At 36.7% G+C, this 16908-nt stretch overlaps 1 protein-coding gene across 1 annotated transcript in view; it reads left to right on the plus strand.

The window, feature by feature from the left end:
• The first annotated feature begins 1620 nt into the window (after nucleotides 1-1620).
• The window catches only part of fancc (FA complementation group C), a 32039-nt gene continuing 16751 nt past the window's right edge, over nucleotides 1621-16908 (plus strand). The window contains exons 1-8 of the mRNA XM_065247208.2: nucleotides 1621-1860; nucleotides 6782-6947; nucleotides 10578-10665; nucleotides 11275-11369; nucleotides 14463-14570; nucleotides 14900-14964; nucleotides 16457-16621; nucleotides 16720-16876. Coding sequence (XP_065103280.1) covers nucleotides 1739-1860; nucleotides 6782-6947; nucleotides 10578-10665; nucleotides 11275-11369; nucleotides 14463-14570; nucleotides 14900-14964; nucleotides 16457-16621; nucleotides 16720-16876 — 966 coding nt within the window. The 5' untranslated portion in view covers nucleotides 1621-1738. The remainder of the gene's footprint in view (nucleotides 1861-6781; nucleotides 6948-10577; nucleotides 10666-11274; nucleotides 11370-14462; nucleotides 14571-14899; nucleotides 14965-16456; nucleotides 16622-16719; nucleotides 16877-16908) is intronic.

Raw genomic sequence — 16908 nt, forward strand, 5'->3', positions numbered from 1 at the left:
CATTACTGGACCTTATATAAACAATCCCGGTTTAATAATTCGTCTGCATATGCTGGTGTGGCTTTGAGAAGGGCTATTACCCAAAACCAGCTACACTGCCTTGGACCTCCAAGTGTTAGTTTTCGATTCCAGGGTACAGCGGCACAGACCCCTGATTTTTTTGCTGCTTTTATGTGGTTAACTTTAAATAAATGACACTAAGTGCATAACATCATGATGAGTGCCTGCCAGCTTTTACAGTGGTGCTACTGAGGAAAATCATTGGGATTGACACATGGAAGACTGTGCAACATGTTAAACTGTCGAATTGTGAATATTCCGTCAAAGCAAAACAATAAACCTTTGTACAATGCATGAATTTCCACATTTCTGGGTATTTGGAAGTTTGTACAAAACAGTGATCTAAGCTATTCCAGCATGATTTAGAAAATTAAGAATAAATGTGTGCTTCAAGAAAATCTGACTTTAAATGAAAGCGTAACTATAACAAGATTACAAATTTACTTCTTTAATATGTAAAATAGTGCATGAATATTTTTAATATTATTCATATTATAATACTATTAATTATTTTATTTATCATTCATCATAATGTTTATTTGTTCTAACGTATAAAAATCCTATCACTCTTTTATTATTCCTACCTCAGTTGCTTTATTAGACCCTCTTGTAAACATCTATCCTTTTTAAGAATGACTAAAATTGGCATATCAGTAAAACTATTGAGAAGCACCCTGATAAGACTTAGTGCTTTAAAAACAGATGTCTATATTAAAATTCTCAATATCCTGCATTATCTATGGTTGTTGTACCTTTTAGTGTATTGTACGTTGATGCTGAACAGGTTCACCACACAAATGCACTGGGCGGAGTAATATGTCTAGTCTGAACATCTTATTTCAACCATCCCATGTGAGTGATCAGATTTGTCCCTCAAACGTTTTCATAAATTACTTTTGAAAACTGGAACGCATTCATTTTGTTTGTTAAACTTTTTAAACAATGGAGTAATGTGAGATTTTAGGAAATAATACAGTTTGCAGGCCAATATGATTAATCTTCTATTCTATCTAAACCACTTGTATCAGATCTAACTAAATGTGGACAGAGCCCTGAGGTCCTGTAGCTGTTGTTTTTAGTATACTAAGTTTGTTCTCCTTTAAACAGTGCCATGTAATGGTCAAATGCAACAGTCTCTATCTATGAGAAATGAGCAAACCATTACAAATACTAACATAAATTTAAGAATCAAAGAAAAAAAAACCTCTTTATACAAATCAAGAGATACACAGACATACCATATCTAGAGATATAAATGCCTCCAGTAAGAAATAGGAAAAGCAGAACCCCCCATTTCCAATTATGTAGCATACTGTATTATGTATTTCTGTCTTATTTATTAAAATGAAAGAAATATGTTACAAAACTGATTAAAATAATTATTCTAAGTAATAATAATGTTATATAATTCTACATAAAACACTTTAATGACCACATATATATAAAAAAGAAACAAATCTACTTCGATTTGCACTTCAGTCCATGCTGCTGTGTCGCCCCGCCCCCTTTTACGGTGCACAGCCAATAGCAGATGACAACATCCGGTTTAAGCGTCTAAGAGGGAAGTTCAGAAAGATTTGTACAATACTGCAGCCTATGCCGCCAAAACTTTTTAGGTTAATTTAACTGTCTTCCATACCATTAGCCTACAATTTTCAGAAGGGATGACAAGAAGTGCATGTCAGCAGTCGGACTGAACAGGAGAACGACGTCGCGTGCTGTCAAACTGAACGACAGAAATCTGCAGACTCTGCATCTGGCGAACAAACACTCTCTTCAGCTGACTGATTTGATTTTAAGGTAATATCTAATCATAACTGCTTGGGTTTGTATATATGCAAGCCTTATTAATGGAAACGAACGAATCCTGCCTTGGCGAAATGTTACCTTATGAATATTAATCAGGGGTTTTGACGAAAGTGAGGACGTTGTCTAATTAATATTTGTGACATAACTCGTACATTTAATCAGATTTACATATAGGCATTTAGCAGCTTTTATCCAAAGCGGCTTATTGAGGAAAATAACAGAGCTTGTACGTGTGATCAGTCACAGAAGTGAAATACAACAGTTAATGTTACTAAGGTTACTAATGTTCATACGTGTAAACTAAAATAAACATTTGTTGGTGAATTAAATGTTTAGGGGTATGCATTATTTTTATAAACGCACACCTGACCTGTTAAGTGTCTTAAAATTACCACCATAGCAAATGTCTTATGGTGCGTTCCAGGCAGGTTTTTAAACCCGTGAGTTACGACTTCAAAACCACGACTCACGACCTTATGCGTTCCAGGCAGCCTGTAACTCGTGTTTTTACAACCTTCTACCGGTGAAAGTGCTCTGGAACGGCAGTCAAACCCGTGACTTCCCACCCGTGAACTCGTACTAGATCGATGTACTCCCAGTTCAAAGTCGTGAGTCGTGGTTTTGAAGTCGTGAGTTACGGGTTACAGGTCGCCTGGAACGCAGCATTAGTAATGACCATAGATATGTATATAAAGGCTAGATGGCTCGTCCGCGCTGATGGCCAATTGAGTGGAACGTCCGCATTTTGGCGGCCATCTTAGGACAGGGCGCTCGCTCACTCGTAGCATTGAGTTTTAATGATGCAGGTACTTTTAAATGACCATAACTTGCTTAATTTTTTACCGATTTTCAAACGGATTGGTTTGTTATAAACGTCAAAGATGTACCTATGACACTGAATACGTATACTAAAAATAAATAAAAAATTCATGAAACATGTTAAAGCATCCAGAATTATAGCCACGTTAATAACGTTTGTAAAAAACCAAACCGTTTGTAAATCCGTCAAGAATTCAGCAAGTTACGAGCATTTTAGTTGGCGTATGTCACTCACGTCCCGTCCACAGCAGGAGAAGGGGTTTTAACATTAAGTGGCATGGCATCTTACGCACAGAAGCCAGTGGCACGTGCCACTACGTTTTGTGGCACTTCCGGTTTCAATTGGCTCGTACCAGTGGCTCGTCGAGTGGCACTTCCGGTGTCCAGTGGCTCATGCCACTCCGTTTAGTGGCTCGTCGAGTGGCACTTCCGGTGTCCAGTGGCTCATGTCACTGTTTAGTGGTGGCTCGTCGAGTGGCACTTCCGATGTCCAGTGGCTCATACCATTCCGTTTGTGGCTTGTCTACTGACACATGTCAGTAAAACTTAGGTCTGTTGGATTGAGGCATGTGGCACTGATATTCACCGATCGATCATTACAGAACCGAGAGTAACTTACGCGTGCTGCTGCTATGTTCATTCAATTGTGACACAATGATTTTGTGTGTTTTTTTTGACTGTCTGGTGTTTCCGGTAACCGAATGTTTGAAATGCATCGAGAGCTAAAAAGGACATTTTGATGATCGTATGATCATAATTCAAAAATTAAGTATTAAAAATGTAAATATTTAAAATGGGAAGGCAAATATTTTATATATTTAATAAAGCACAACATTTGTCTGAGCTATATTGTATATTGTATAATAGTTTTAAATATAAATTTTCTAATTGTATTATTTGTGAAAATGTAGTCTGTGAGTGCCATGTTTTTATTTGTAAACAGTGCCAATGTGTTGTATTTAATAAAAAGTGTCATTTATAAGAATCTCGCAGAATATTATAATATTTTTTTCTGCAAAGTACCGCATTTACACACATGCACGCCAAAACAGTAGGTGTCAGTCTAACCATGTTTATGTTTAAAAACAATGTCCTATTACATATTTTACAACTTGATATTTATTTTATTTTTTTACAACTTGATATTTACACGATGTTGACAGTGCAGATACGTCACGTGCCCTTCAAAATTACATTTTATATAGTCTATATAGATTGTTGTCTATAAGAAATAAGGGTTTGAACAAATTATTATTTCACAACATTTATGAGATGTTAATTATTTTAAATAAATTGTTGGATTATTTCAAAGCAAAACAGATTTACAAAGCACTTAGCAATACACTTTACAAACGATTAAATCAAACACAGTTTTTATTATTTATTATTTTATGCATTTCATTGGATCTAAATGTTGCCGACAGTATGCTTTAAGGAGGAGTCAGTTTTTTCTTCGATCTCGTCTTTCATTTAAAGGGTATCTAGTAGACTCAATTAAATTAGGCATACTACTTTAAAAAAAAGATTTACAAAAACTGATTAAATGCACAATTTTCACACGACCATGGCTCAGACAAATACTGTGCTTTATTAAATGAAAACACTTTGCATATTATGCATTTCCATTTTAAATATTGTGATCATACAATTCCTTTATGAATGAGCGTCAATATGATATATTTATCTCTCGACTCAATTTACGCATTCGGTTACCTGAAACATCAGAGTCAGAAAGGACACACAAAATCATTGTGTCACAATTAAATGAACATAGCAGCAGCACGCGTAAGTTACGCTCGAATCTGTAATGATCGATCGGTGACTATCAGTGCCACTGTCACATGCCTCAATCAAACAGACCTAAGTTTTACTGACATGTGTCAGTGTACAAGCAACCAAACGGAGCGGTATGAGCCACTGGCCATCGGAAGTGCCACTCGACGAGCCACTAAAAAGTGGCATGAGCCACTGGACACCGGAAGTGCCACTCGACGAGCCACTGGTACGAGCCAATGGAAACCGGAAGTGCCACTAAACATAGTGGCACGTGCCAGTGGCTTCTGTGCGTAAGATGCCATGCCACTTTATGTTAAAACTGCTACTGAGCAGCAGGGAGCAGCACTATGGCAGCACTGACCTAAGATGGCCGCCAAGTGACGACACAGCTGACTCCGCCTTGAGCCATCTAGCCTTTATATACATATCTATGGTAATGACTATGGAAACCGTGTTATAAAGCGGACTCCGGTCTCTTCAATTATTTGAAAATTATTTATTCACTATTTTAAATATTGTCAAAAAATTCAACCATATTGATTTGTATTTGTTTACACAATTTTATTGTAGGATATTATAAAAGTACAAATATAAACAGGGAAGCATCTCAATTATAATGCCATATGATATAATAATAATGCTACAAAAAGTGAAATAACATAGATTTACCTGAAGCAAAGCATAGTTTTAAATTAAACACAAATTAAACATATTTGGTTTCACAAATTAAATATTTGTAAAATACTTTCATAAAGTAATAAAATCTACTATTTTAATTATTATTGCGAGTAAAAAATAATACAAGACACATACAAGAGATTTGAACTATTTTGTTTATGAATAAAAAAATGTAAATGTAAAATAAAGTTGGCAACATATTCAGAGCAAAATGATATAATGTCTTAATAAAAGAAAATATCTTTAAGAATCAAGAAGTGGTTTACATGTATTGACCTAAAAATAAACTTTTCTACCAAACATTGCACCACAAACTAGTAGTGTGACGTTAGTTTGATGTTATGGGGTATTGTGAATGGTTTTGTCACTTATATACATGAGAAAAATCATCAACATAATACTAGAGGTGAAATATCATAGGTGAAATATATTATATTGACACCTAGTGGAGTTTCTTAAAAATGCAGGCGATTCAAGTTGGCACAAAAATTGACTGTAAATTAGACAGAATCGGTCTGAAATGAGATTTTTATGATTTTACAGGATAATGTGATTTTACAGAGTTTATTATTAAAATTAATAGATTTCTTTCATCTCTGAAAGGCTGACAGATTGTTTTAGTGATGTGTAATAATGTGCGTGCCCTCCAGCTGAAAATGTCAAAGCTATTAGCACCACTGTAAAAGGAACTTCAGTCGCAACATCGATTGCTTAACCAGCTGTCTGAACAGACTTTAAACACTTCATGTCACCTTTAGTTAGTTTTGGTCAAAACAAGTGCAACTCGATTTACTCTTCTCTTGACTGACTGTTTCTCATCAAAAGCTTAATTATACATTTGTGGTCACTTTTCTAGCATGTTTTTTGACTGGCACACACTCAGGGCATTAGTATGCGTTGGTACATGCCGATGTTGACACTCTCTAGTCTAGCGCATAACATACCACGAGTAATTTTTACCCTTGCACAAAATCCGATAATGTTCTACCAGGATTCTGTTTTGGAAATTACACCCTTGTCTGTGGCATTTTATTGGCCAGGCAGCTATGTCCCCCTAAGGACTGGTGAAAAGCTGTGCACGGATGACAAGTCAACAAGAAGCGTTTGTTCGTAGTTTGAAAAAAGGAAAGAAAGGCTAATTATATATTTACATTGTCTCACCCAAGGGATTTTACCAGCAGGGGCGATGGCAAGACATTAAACAACTCTGCCGTTACAAGCAGATCATAAAAACACTCCTTGTTGTGTTTTTCACAAACCTGTTATTAAGGCTAAGAGCAACAATTATCCACAAACTCCTGCTCCTGCACACACAAGCTGTTTGAGGTCTTTATTTACTCCGCTACGCTTTGCCATGTGAGAATCTGACCTCCTAGCATTACCGTGATGTTGCCATTAATGGCTTTAATTTTGTTAGGTTATGTTTATTTGTCAAAAATACTTGATTCCTGTCAGAAGATCACATGATATCGTAATTGCGATTGTTAAAAAAATCTTCATTTTACTCTCCTTTTTTTTTCAAAACCTGTATGACTTGTGTGGAACACAACAGGTGAATTTTAAGTGAATAACTTGCCTTTCCATCATTAAAGTCAAAGCACCCTGTTTAATGTTTGACAAGATTTTTGTTTGTCCTCAGATTACAGATAATGGCATCCTTTTCTGAGACAGAAGTGCAGTTTTGGATGGCCAAAGCAGTGAACTGGTGTGAAACTACTTCCAGGTCAACGCTTCTGGACACAAGCAGACACCTTATTGGTTTGAGAAGCTTTCTTCAGCAACTTCTGCAAGGTCTTCAACAAATGGTATAAATAATATCTATATTAAACACATATGATTCCAATAACTATAATGCAAGATTCAATAAACTAAAACTATAAATTAGATCGTCCATATCTTTCTGTATAGCAATATTCCTCATCATTATACAAATGGAAATTTGTTAAATTGAAATGTACAATATGTACAGCGTTCAAAAAATTATATATATACAGTATATAAAAAAAATCAAGGTCATAGTGCTTTAACTTGGGGCTCTTATTTAGTGGACCTAACAGAAGCTATACTGTGCAGATGAAGGCAGAAGATTGGCACAGCAGCGCTGCTGATTTAATGGTCTAATAGCCACCCAGGGACTGCCAGCGTTAACCTAATGTATCCCTGCATCAAGTGTTGCGAATTTGGATGAGGTAGCATGGGGTAGGGTAACTCTGTGAAGGTCCAGTGTTAAGAAACTTTCTGCCTCCCACCGACTCTCAACACCTTGAAAGGAGCTCTTTATTCACCCTGCGGCGGCCTTTCACACCAGCCGATCTCATGTTGGCCCTGCACACCATGCCGCTTCAGTGTCTGGTGTGTTGGAAAAGAAAACAAATCGCACAGTTGTCAGACTTTCTCTTACAATGGCCGTCCTGCCAAGATGCAATCATCTCTTCCGTTTCCATCTGTCTCGGCATGCTCCGGTGACGCTATTCAGCAACGTGACGGGATCGAGATTTCTTAATTGGCCCTAAATGTTTTTCCCGGCAGACTCTCGTAAAACGGTCTGAACGAAATGAATGTCAGCATCAGCGCTCGGATGAGTAAAGTCTCGCCGCGGGATGAAAAATGTCTCATTTATATTAATTTTCCTCATTTGCATTCCATCAGACCCTGCATGGTTTTCTCACTCACTGCTCAGGACTGCAGAAAAGGGGGGTTTTCGCTGTCCCGTAAACATACTTAAGCCTGGCACGGTCGGTCTGCCCGTGCTCAAGGGGAGGCTGAGAGATGCTGGTGTATGTGAACACATTCGGTATTTGCTGACTTGGGAATGTGTACATAAGCTTTTTTCCCCTGAACCCCTATGAGAAAACATCTCTAGGATGGTGCATACAGACTTTGAAAAATTTGCTCTTGCCCCTGTTTGGGAACTAAATTATAAGATGGATCTTTGTCATAAAATTTACAAGAATTCTGTTCAATGGAGTATGTATTACTGTGTGTTCACACCAGACACAGAAGAGGTGGAAAACACCCATTATTCAAGCGTAGTTGGAAACTTGAACATTTTGAGTTTACTCACTTCATTAGTCATTCGAGACATTTAAGCGTAAATTCGCGTCTTGGGAGGGCCTTAAATAGCTCAAATTGAGTAAACTTATCAGATTGTTCGACCTCCTTACTCACTTTCTTCCAAACAAGATCCTTTTAATTCCTGTAAAAGAACGAAGATGTCTCGTGTAGCGATGATGATTGTACTCCATTGTTGTTTTGTTTTTCTGCCTCTGCTCGCTTTCTGTAACCATGTCACTGCTAGAGCAAGCTCCTGATTGGTTAACGCGACACAAAATCCGCCAAAGTTCAGATTTTTCAACTCAGTTTTTGGAACCCTCAATTCACGCAGAATTCGCCATCCGCGCGTTCCCTGCGCAGGATGCCTGTTTGCGTCTTTGCATTGACTTAACATGTAAATCACTCGTGTATAGATTATACATCGCAAAAGCATGTGAATAAAATTTACAAGGTGATTTCATTTTAAATTTGCTTTATTTTTACCTTAATGATCAAACATTGTGATCAGTCATTACAAGTTACTATGCACAGGTAAAATAATGCGACATTTGTTTTTTGTGTGCAGAGGTGGAGCGTACAGCATTTTTGTAGGCATGACTTGGGACAAAAGCTGTAACTTGGATGATACCCTTTATAAAAGGTCCTTATATGTGTCATTTACATGCAGATATGCACACATGCATATCTGTATGTATATGCACACATTTAGTATGTACCTTTGAGATACTAATATGCACTTGGTACAAAGGTGTTTTATTTGAAAGGGTGTAGAGTGTAGTCTGTAACCTTTTTAATCAGTGATTTTATGTATGAATAATCAGTTTGTTGTGCGTTGTGTATATTCGTGTTGATGTAGTGATTATTTTGGCTGCACGAGGTGTTTTTCCTTGTGTGAGGCTTGACGAATTCGAGTTCCATTGGAATGGTGCCCCAGAATCACTAATCGTCTAACAACGTATGTGCCTATGAAATGTAAAAAGGCTCAGATCCTTTGTATAGTTTCCAGTATACTGTAAATTGACGGGGAACATCTTGAACTGATGCAGAAATCTGCGATCCTAAACATAGCTTTGCATTAGCATGCTGGTTTTCATTAATTACGTAACTGACTTGAAGAAATGATCAGTGACTCTTCCAGCCTTTCTTCATGAGAATAGTTTTATGAAGAGCATTGTTGGCTCAAATATTATTTGGATATAAAGATTGTTTTTTGCATATTAGTTAATTTGTTCATACATGTGATGTCAGTTAACTCTGCGAGCACTTAAACTGTCATTATTACTTAGAGGAAACCATAGTTTTGAGTGGGACTAATGAATTCAGACAAAATCTGGTGTTAACTGTTTTATTTGATGAGGAAACGCTGAGAAATATGTTTTTTGACAAGTGAAAATTGGCTCCTGCTGAGTTTCTCTCAACGACCACAAAGAGCCTTCAAATCTTCCTTAATGTTCCAAGAGCCAATGTATACGCAGTGGTCCTTGGTTTTATAACTTATTTTTAACTGTTGAAAAAAAAAACTTGAACGTAAACATTTCTTATTATGTTATATTCTATATTGGTGTTCATAAAACAGTCCTTGATTCTGATTGGTCAATAGCTTTGTTTTATTTACTGCATAGACCACTTAGCCACACATGTGAAGAAATATTCTGTTGCTGTTCACAGTCGGTCAGGGACTATTTTTCCAGTGGAAGGAAAACTCTTGATTTTACTTCATGAAAGTTGCATTGACACAAATATTGCATATTTATTTAATATTTGTATTGTGAGGAAATGGGGCAGGGACATATAGAGTTTTTACAGGATAAGACAAACCCTTCTATATCTGTATTGTCTGATATGACCTTTCAACAAAATTTTATTTAAAATCACAAAAATTGGTATTTTATTAATGTCCAATACAAGATATTTGATAAGGTGAGGTTTTGCTGCAGTCAAAATGCAGTACAATTAAAGTCAATAGAAATGTCCAATTTGCATGTGGATGCCAACATCACAACTATTTAAAGGAACAGTATGTAGGATTGTGGCCAAAACTGGTATTGCAATCACAAAACTGGTGGCCAGTACACAAAAGACAACATAAACATCAGTTGAGGGCTGCAACTCCACTTTTTAAATGACAATATCCTGGCCAGACCACTGTTGTGAGTGATATAAGTATTTGAAATGAAAATGATGTCTTAATGTCTAGTGACATATCAGGGCCATTTTATGATTAATTGATATACATTTCTTACATACTGTTCCTTTAAGTATGAATCTGTGTATCTGTGAAATGTATATTTCCATGCAGTTTATTTCTGTTGTTTTATTCTCAATTAATGTATATTGTATGTTTGTTGTGTGCGTGTGTGTGTGTATTTACTGTATAACAGAGCTCCACTAGCGAGGCAATGAGGACGTTTCCCTTTGTGGGCCAGCTCTTGGGAAGACTGTGTTGGAACCCATGTGTTATTGCGGATGGTAAATTTACGACTCTTCTACACTCAGGGGGTGTGTTTCCCATTTGAGACCAAGAAATGTGTCTGCATGGGTTGGGTATTTACACTAATTTTCCAATGAACCCTGTAGCGGCCTCCTGGGCATTTGTTCTGTTATTTTTATTCCCTGTCTTTCTTTTTTGACTTTTTGCACCCACATTTCATTTTAAGACCTTAACATGCAATCTTACTAGTTCACGCTAGTTCACGTTCTGTAAGAATTTATACTGTGGGGTCCAAATGTAGGACCACAGCATCTCTTTTGCATTTTTTTGTATTTTAAAATTATTTTTATTTATTTAAATCAATTTCAGATTTTGTTAGTATTTGATATTGCATCTTTATACCTTTAGACCAAATTTATTATCTTGTTTTTCAAAAACCTAAAATTTGGTTTATTTCCAAGATTAATATAGATTTTTAACTCTCCTCTATATATTTTTATATTAACGTCAGAGCTAGGCCTACTTTGTGCCTGAATATATATGTATGTATGCCTGTTTATGGGTTTCACATAGGAGATGATTAATGTGGCCATTTCAACATCTTATTAATGGGATTTTGTCCTGTGATCTTGTTTATGTATGCTCAGAGAGCAGCCAGACGCTCCTGCTGCGCTGTTTGAACTGTCTGTACAGCATTGAGCCTCTGAATGCCATCGAACGGAAAGCCAACATGTGGATCAAGGTAAAGCCAACACTAATCTGTAAAACTAATGAATAAGATACTTTATAAAATACTGTCGTTACATCAGCAAGTAAGAACTGTGAATCCGCAAATCTGAAAATATACCATACTCGCTTGTTAAAATGGTTGATCTAATGACAAATGTATAACCTTAATAGTTGTTCATACAGTATGTTCATGTACATATAAAGAGCACAGATGCAGATCCCTCTAAGTGCATCTAACATGTTTTCTCGTAAATTAGCATTTTTAACGAATTCTGCCAACAAACTGGTATTTCTGAATGGCCTGAGGGAGGGATTTAGTGGATTTGAAGTGAAAGTGTTTGATAAATGTATATTACATGCTGAGAGCATTCATTTAATATCATTATCTAATTTTTGATAATGATGTGGCTTATGCATCTAAGCTCCTTATATGGGTCCTGTAAAATATTTGACTGAAAAATGTCAGACCCCACACAATGACAGTTTTCAAGCTGTCAAAAGTGTTTTTAGACATTTCCAATGTACACTTATATTTAAAGGGTAATCAAGTTTGGGGGGGTGTCATAAAAACTAAAATAATTGTAGACTTTCAACTTTTTTAACAGAGTTCAAACAGATGGTTTACAATAAGTAATACAGCACCCCTCACATTTTTGCCAGATTAAAATGAGTGTGTGTTTGTTTGATTATTTTTTTTTAAAAATCTAATAAAACATAGCGCTAATGAAAGGAGGGCTTTTAAAGTAAACTTTTAATTTGCCAGATGTTTTTTGACCTATACTGTATAAAGGGAAGTGGAGTCAGAAGGAGGTGTGCGCTCACTGTCAGAGGCTGAAACGTTGTGTTTCATTTTGTACATCATTTACTTGCTTAGCTAACAATGCCTATTACAGTCTGTGAAAAAATAAACTAGACTTCAAGATTAGGCCTAGCTTGATGCGGGCAATAGGCTTTATGCCCAGCTGCACTACTTCCTGAACTTCAGCCAGCTCCTTGTTTCCTGTCTGCCATTATTGGACAAACTGATTATTCCAGGTGTGCCTGACCTCAGTGGTCACAACAACAATAATCAGACACACCTGGATTTATCAGTTTGTCCAATAATGGCAGACAGGAAACAAGGAGCTGGCTCAAGTTCAGGAAGTAGTGCAGCTGGGCATAAAGCCTATTGTGATGGAAATCTTTGGGTGTTCTCTATGCAAAGTCATTACAAAAATGGTCTCATGGTTATACAGTGTTTTTTTGGGAATGTACAATGGTATTTACAATGAGATTTTTAGATGTTGACAGTATGTGTTAGCCAACTAGGTAAATATTTTTGTAAATTGTATTAAATCGCCATTGGCGGTACATCACAAAAAATTTCGCAAGACATAAAAACATTGTTTATTAAACTTAATAAACAAATGTAAGACAAAGCAGCACCGGTTGATTCGCCACCTGTTGGTTTCTTCATAACACTGTTGTAATCTAATTGCTATGCAATGTCTTCAGTCTTTCTCTTGTGTTGTAGCAAATATATTTGGTTTGGGTTTTAACCTCGGGGTCTTCGGAACGTCTTTCTTCTTTTTTACGTCAGCCTATTTAAAAATACTGTCAGAGGTTTCTTTTTCCGTTTTCATGTTTGCTGCGGCCTTAATAGGTTGTCTGTTTTTCCATTTAACTCAACCTTGTTCTGAGCGCTGTTTACTGTCACCATCAACATGAAAGCTCACTCATCTGAGAAGTACTTCATGTCTATCATCATAGACCTCAATGTTTGTCTCACGCAAGGTTCCTCTCGTATGATCCAATTGACCCCCCAGAGCCGAAAGTGCAATGAATGTCTGTGTTTATTTATTCACTGAGCATGAATACACAAACAGTCCTGTCAATCAGAACGCCAATTTGGCCGTGTTTAAGAGTGTTAGGCATTATCATCTTGTTTGTCTTCTTGTGGGTGGTTTAGCTTGCAGAAGAGACAAAGAGAAATGTGGCTTTCACGGTGCCACGGACCAAAGTCTTGTCTGTCATTAAATTCCGTTATTGCTAAATCTCCCATGATCCTTTGCTCTCAAGCGCCAGCTTGACTCGATCTCTCCACATCAGAGAGACCCAGACCCAGGCTTTGATGGCTCCTCTGCTCCTGCAGGCCTCCTGGAGCTCTGGAAACTGTTCTTGTGGAGACTTGTGTGGTCTTCTCAATTACAGTACATTCACATCTTCAGATGACGATTTTATACGATAAAATAACCTTGTATTAATCTTTTTATTAGTCACTTTGTCTTTTGATGTGTCTCTGTCATTCAAATCAAACCCCACAACTCGAAACGTATCCTTTTGTAAGTAATCGATCATTTTCATATGGTGGATTAAAAATCCTATTAAATAGAGAAACGAGTCCTCTCAAGTGCTTTAAACCACCAAGAACACCCTACTAACTGCATGGCAATGTCTTGGTAACCACCCAGTATTTTGCATGAACAAGAACCACACAACAAATAATGAATGCATTTTCTCATTTCTAATGCATGTAAAAAATTGTGTGTTTTTGTTTGTTGTTTTATTTAAACAAACTTTCTCTCCACAAACGTTCTGGTTCCATTCGCTTAATTGTAGGCATATTATAAGAGTTGTTTCGATTTACCCTTGGCACCCATATGGTTTAGTACTGTCCAACTTTTTACTTTGAAGAACAACAAAAAAGTCATCGTGACGGATGCCATGTTTCTCTCAGGCAAATTAAAAAAGGCCTTGTTTCATTGGGCTGTGCTGTAGCTGCAGCCCAGCTTACAGTTAAGTGTGATCTGCAGCGTGTTTTTGCAGTTCAGATGTTAGTAATTGAGGCTATTCGGGTCTGCGGAGGACATCTTAGCATACTCGAAACCTAAAGAAACCACATGGCCCCACCACAAACAGACGTGTTTTGTCAAATCGTTCAGAAACGGGCAGGCAATGCCATCCGATCCATTGTGCTTTTCTTTATTATTGTTCTTTTTGTGCAACATATGGATGAATTTATGATGAAAAAATTATTGTCAAGAAAACGGACACACATTAGGGTTTGATGTTGTCACATTAAACAGTATTTCAAAGCTGTCATCGCACTGTTTTCTGTTCTGGACAGAGTTTGTTGTGTCATCTGATATCAGATGAGGAGGGCAGTGTAGATCATGCTACAGTAAAACATGCCGGATTAACTCCTCAACAATACCACTTGGACGCTCTTGAAAAGGTTGGACATTTTAAAATAATACTGATGCATGTATTTACCTTACATGAGATATCGCTTATTCATATGTGACTAAATGGTTACCAGTTTATATTAAAATAAATGAGTATAACATAGTCACGTGAAGCAGAAAGAAACTGTTATAATGTCATTGAATAAAGGTGTTAACAGTGTTTAAAATTAGTGTAAAACATATATAATTAATCACATGTGTTATCCAATTAACTTCAATAGCTCTATTTAACCCCAATGCACATTGCATTTGATCTTTAAATTGTGTTTTCGTTACATTTGGGAATTTGCTAATTGTTTTTTCCTGTCGTCACTTTCAGGTGGTTTCATTAATGACACAGGAGGTCATTAAAGGCTGTGATGGTTCGCCAAACTCATCAGCGAGGTTTCCATAAACACTTCTTACACTTACCAACCAATGTCAGACTCTCTGTAGTGCCTGTGACATTTATCAGATCATGATAAATACATTTACTTGATCTGTTCATTATATTTGCCACTGAATTAATTGTTATCTTTAGATTTAAGATTAATCCAGGATTAGGCCTTAGTTATGTTAGGAGATTTAAAGGGATACTCCAGCCAAATATTAAAATTACCCAATGATTTACTCACCCTGAAGCCATACAAGATACATAAACAAACACATTTTGAGTTATTTTAGTAAATGTTCTTGCTTTATAACAGTAGAAAATGGGGATCAGGGAACAACTTCCGACTTTAAACCCCAAACGTACATGCATTCTTCACAGAGGTAATTTTACCAAAAATTGCATCCATTCTTCAAAAAAGTAATCCACATGGTTCCAAAGGGTTAATAAAGGCGTTCTGCGGGTAATCAATGCAATTTTGTAAAAAAAATTATATTTCAAACTTTGTAAACTAAAATAACTAGCTTCCGGTAACTATGGCAACTTGGACGCGGTTTACAAGAGTCATTGCGCAACGTACCTGTATGGCATCCAAGGCTCACTACGTTTACGCTAGTTATTACAGTTTATAAAGTTTGAAATACAAAATCTCATTGATTACAAACAGGAGACCTTTATTAACCCTTTGGAACCATGTGGATTACTTTTTTGAAGAATTGATGCACTTTTTTGGGTTGCAAAGTCAGAAGTTATTCCTTGATCCCTGTTTTCTATGACTATAAAGCTAGAAAAAGCAAGGATATTTAATAAAATATTTACTATGCATCTCGGATGGCTCCAGGGTGAGTAAATCATGGGGTAATTTTGATATTTGGTTGGAGTATCACTTTAAAGGGGACATATCATGAAAATCTAACTTTTATGTTTAAGTGCTATAATTGGGTGCTTTTATCAACCTAGAAAAAAAATCAACCCAGTAACTTAGTTTTGGTAAATAATTCTCTGCAAGCATGTGAAAAAAAGGTCATTGAAATTTGGCTCCCCTGGGATGTCAGAAGGGGATAATACCGCCCCTTAATCTGCACTATCCAATCACGACACTGCCGTTTAGTGCAGAGATCAACTCATTTGCATTAAAAATGACACACCCCAAAAACGGCACATTTTTGCTCACACCTACAAAGTGCCATTTTAACATGCTATAATAAATTATCTATACAGTATTTTGAGCTAAAACGTCACATATGTACTCTGGAGACACCAAAGATTTATTTTACATCTTAAAAAAAGCCCCTTTAAGTAGTTTTTACAAGCATACCTTAAAAAACATTACTTGTCTGCATTTTGTGACAAAAAATGGCACTTGATATATGTTAAGATATGTCAGTGCAAAATGTTTTTAAATGAAGGCAGCTCAAACATACATTTTAGTCTGGGACTAGGATAAACCCTATCCGTGAAACCACCCCTACAAGAAATAATCCACTCTTGCAATTGTTTTTCTAGGTGTTCAAACTTGAACATTCACACCATGTCAACCGCATGCGTTCCCCTGGTCACATGTCAACATATGGCACCTGTCATTGGTGCTCTGTTAAAGCACTCCCTACTGTGTGCATCTTCCTGTCTGAGCAAAGAGTTCATTGAAGAAGTCAGTAAGGCCTGGATTAGGTAAACACAACATCATTGCTTACGTTACCAACATCTAGTTATAACATTCACAGTGCATTTGAATGTAGTTTTTTTGTGTTTGTATCTCTCTCATGTAGCAAAAGACTTGTGATAGAGGAAGAGGCTGTGGTTGCCCTATATTGTCATAACCCCACCTGTCTTGAGGGGGCAGCAGTGAGCTTACTGGAATCTGTATTGTCTGATCCTAATATAGTTACAGAGAGTCTGGACAAGTATGTCAATGAGACATTACTGGTAAGCACGTTTTCACATTAACACACATACAG

The sequence above is a fragment of the Paramisgurnus dabryanus genome, chromosome 11, assembly GCF_030506205.2.
Source record: "Paramisgurnus dabryanus chromosome 11, PD_genome_1.1, whole genome shotgun sequence".
In the NCBI taxonomy this organism is placed as follows: Eukaryota; Metazoa; Chordata; class Actinopteri; order Cypriniformes; family Cobitidae; genus Paramisgurnus; species Paramisgurnus dabryanus.